This window comes from Priapulus caudatus, unplaced genomic scaffold (genome assembly GCF_000485595.1).
Source record: "Priapulus caudatus unplaced genomic scaffold, Priapulus_caudatus-5.0.1 Scaffold1570, whole genome shotgun sequence".
NCBI classification, from domain to species: Eukaryota; Metazoa; Priapulida; class Priapulimorpha; order Priapulimorphida; family Priapulidae; genus Priapulus; species Priapulus caudatus.
This window is the reverse complement of record NW_014578631.1, coordinates 51446-53337: the sequence shown is the minus strand read 5'-3', so window position 1 is coordinate 53337 and position 1892 is coordinate 51446. Positions and strand designations below refer to the sequence as shown.

Here is a 1892-nt window from a genome sequence, read left to right as displayed (position 1 = left end):
ACGACACACACACACACACACACACACACACACACACACACACACACACACACACACACACACACACAACACACACACACACACACACACACACACACACACACACACACACACACACACACACCACCTAAGCATTATATTCACCAGCTGCACTATATGTTTACCGATACCACTCGAACGCGGACAGCGTTGCTATAACCGAGAAGCCGACCATGACGGTCGCTATCTTGAGCAGGCCGAGCGACGGCTTTACGATCTCGCGCTGTATCACCTCGAAGAATGTCACGTACAAGAACGTTCCCGTCGCGATGCCCTCCAGCGACGCGACCGTCGTCAGGTCGAGATGCGACGACGTCTCCGTCAGCACGACGCCGGCGAACGTGCCGGCGAACGACATCAGTCCGAACATGGTGACGAACGCCACCGTCTCGTGTATGCGACACTTCGCCGCCGCCATTTGCATTCCGATGCTGAACACCATAATCGACTTGTGTATGACGACGCCGGCGAACAGCGCCAGTATGCCCGTCGCCGTGTCGAGCAAGCCCAGCGTCAGACCTTCGAAGGCGACGTGCAACGACAGCGACGCGAGCAGCGTCAGCAGACGAACGCGCGTCAGACTCTCGCGCGGCGAAGACGCCGACTGCAGCGCCCGCTCGCGGCGACCGCACACGTCGGCGTTCACCGAGCCGTACTCGGCCGCGTCCTTCGACGCCACCGGCTCGGTGCCGACGCCGAACGAGGTTTCGTCGGCGCCGACGACGGGGTAGACGATGCGGATCTTGTCGACGACGGAGACGCCGTGCTTGCGTCGACTGTACGTCACGGCGACCTCTTCCACGATGAAGACGAGAAAGAAGCCGAGGCACATGATGCACTCGGCGAGCGGGTACTCGTCCGTCGCTCCCTCCGCTCCGCCTCCCGTCGTCGCGTCTTCTTCCGCCGCCGCCGCAGCCGCCAGCTTCTCCCGCACCTCGGGAAGCATGTGCAGAATGCTCGTACCCATGAAGATGCCGCCGGCGAAGCAGTTCATCACGCAGACGAACCTATCGCTGCTTAGCGACGACACGTACTGCAGCAGCTTCCACGGCAGCAGTCCGCTCACTAACGTGACGACGAACAGGATCGACGCCACGGCCAACTTCACGACGAGTAACTCCATTTTATCGTATTGAACCCGGGCGTCGCTAGGCTAATGATCGTAGCTCCTGCTATCGATGCCAAACTAATGTCTTCAAACTTTAAACTTCAACTTAACTCTCTCTTTTCGTTCCTTCGTTTTAATGATTGCGTTTCGCGTATATCGCGTACGTGAGCCTCTCCGCGAATCGTCGTTTAACCACGATTTCCACGATTGTTCGGTTATCATATCCGTCATCTATTCAGATGTCTGCGCATTGCACAGGCCGGTCCCGTACGTGCACTGCAGACGCTCGCAGCCATTGTTATCGCAGACGATACGCGCTGTCTCCGTGTAGGTACTGCGTCAGCGAGGATTTGCTGGAGCATGCGGAAGTGTAGAGCGGGTGCAAAGCTGCGTATCCGATGCGAGGGCAGTCGCGCATGAACCTCGCGGTGGTCTCTCACGTGCAGGTCACGCTGACCGTCATGCAGTCACTCCTCCGCGTGAACTGGCGGTGCGCCCATGAAACCGCACGCGAATAACTGCGGTGCTCAGAATGCACCGCTGTATAAACGCCGGGAGGATGAAAACATGTCTATATTATCTCCGCGGCTAGTTAAAGAGACCGGTTACGAGTTATAGCCGGTTACGAGTTCATAATAATACGCAGAGAACAGGTATATGTAATAAGGCAAAAACGTGTACGTGGAACGCTGGAAAAAAGGAAATCTGAAGAGAGTTTCCAGTATTGCTATAAAATGTTTTTATT

General features: G+C 56.4%; 1 protein-coding gene across 1 annotated transcript; it reads right to left on the bottom strand.

Annotated features, from left to right (window-relative positions):
- Positions 1–70: 70 nt before the first annotated feature.
- LOC106817027 (zinc transporter ZIP3-like) lies at positions 71–1546 on the bottom strand. The gene has a single exon (XM_014821677.1). It carries the CDS (start codon positions 1160–1162, stop codon positions 161–163), a length of 1002 nt encoding a protein of 333 aa, XP_014677163.1. The 5' UTR covers positions 1163–1546; the 3' UTR covers positions 71–160.
- Between the last annotated feature and the right edge of the window lie 346 nt (positions 1547–1892).

Coding starts and splice junctions, on each gene's coding strand:
- LOC106817027 (XM_014821677.1), bottom strand. CDS start 1,162: ATGGAGTTACTCGTCGTGAAGTTGGCCGTGGCGTCGATCCTGTTCGTC.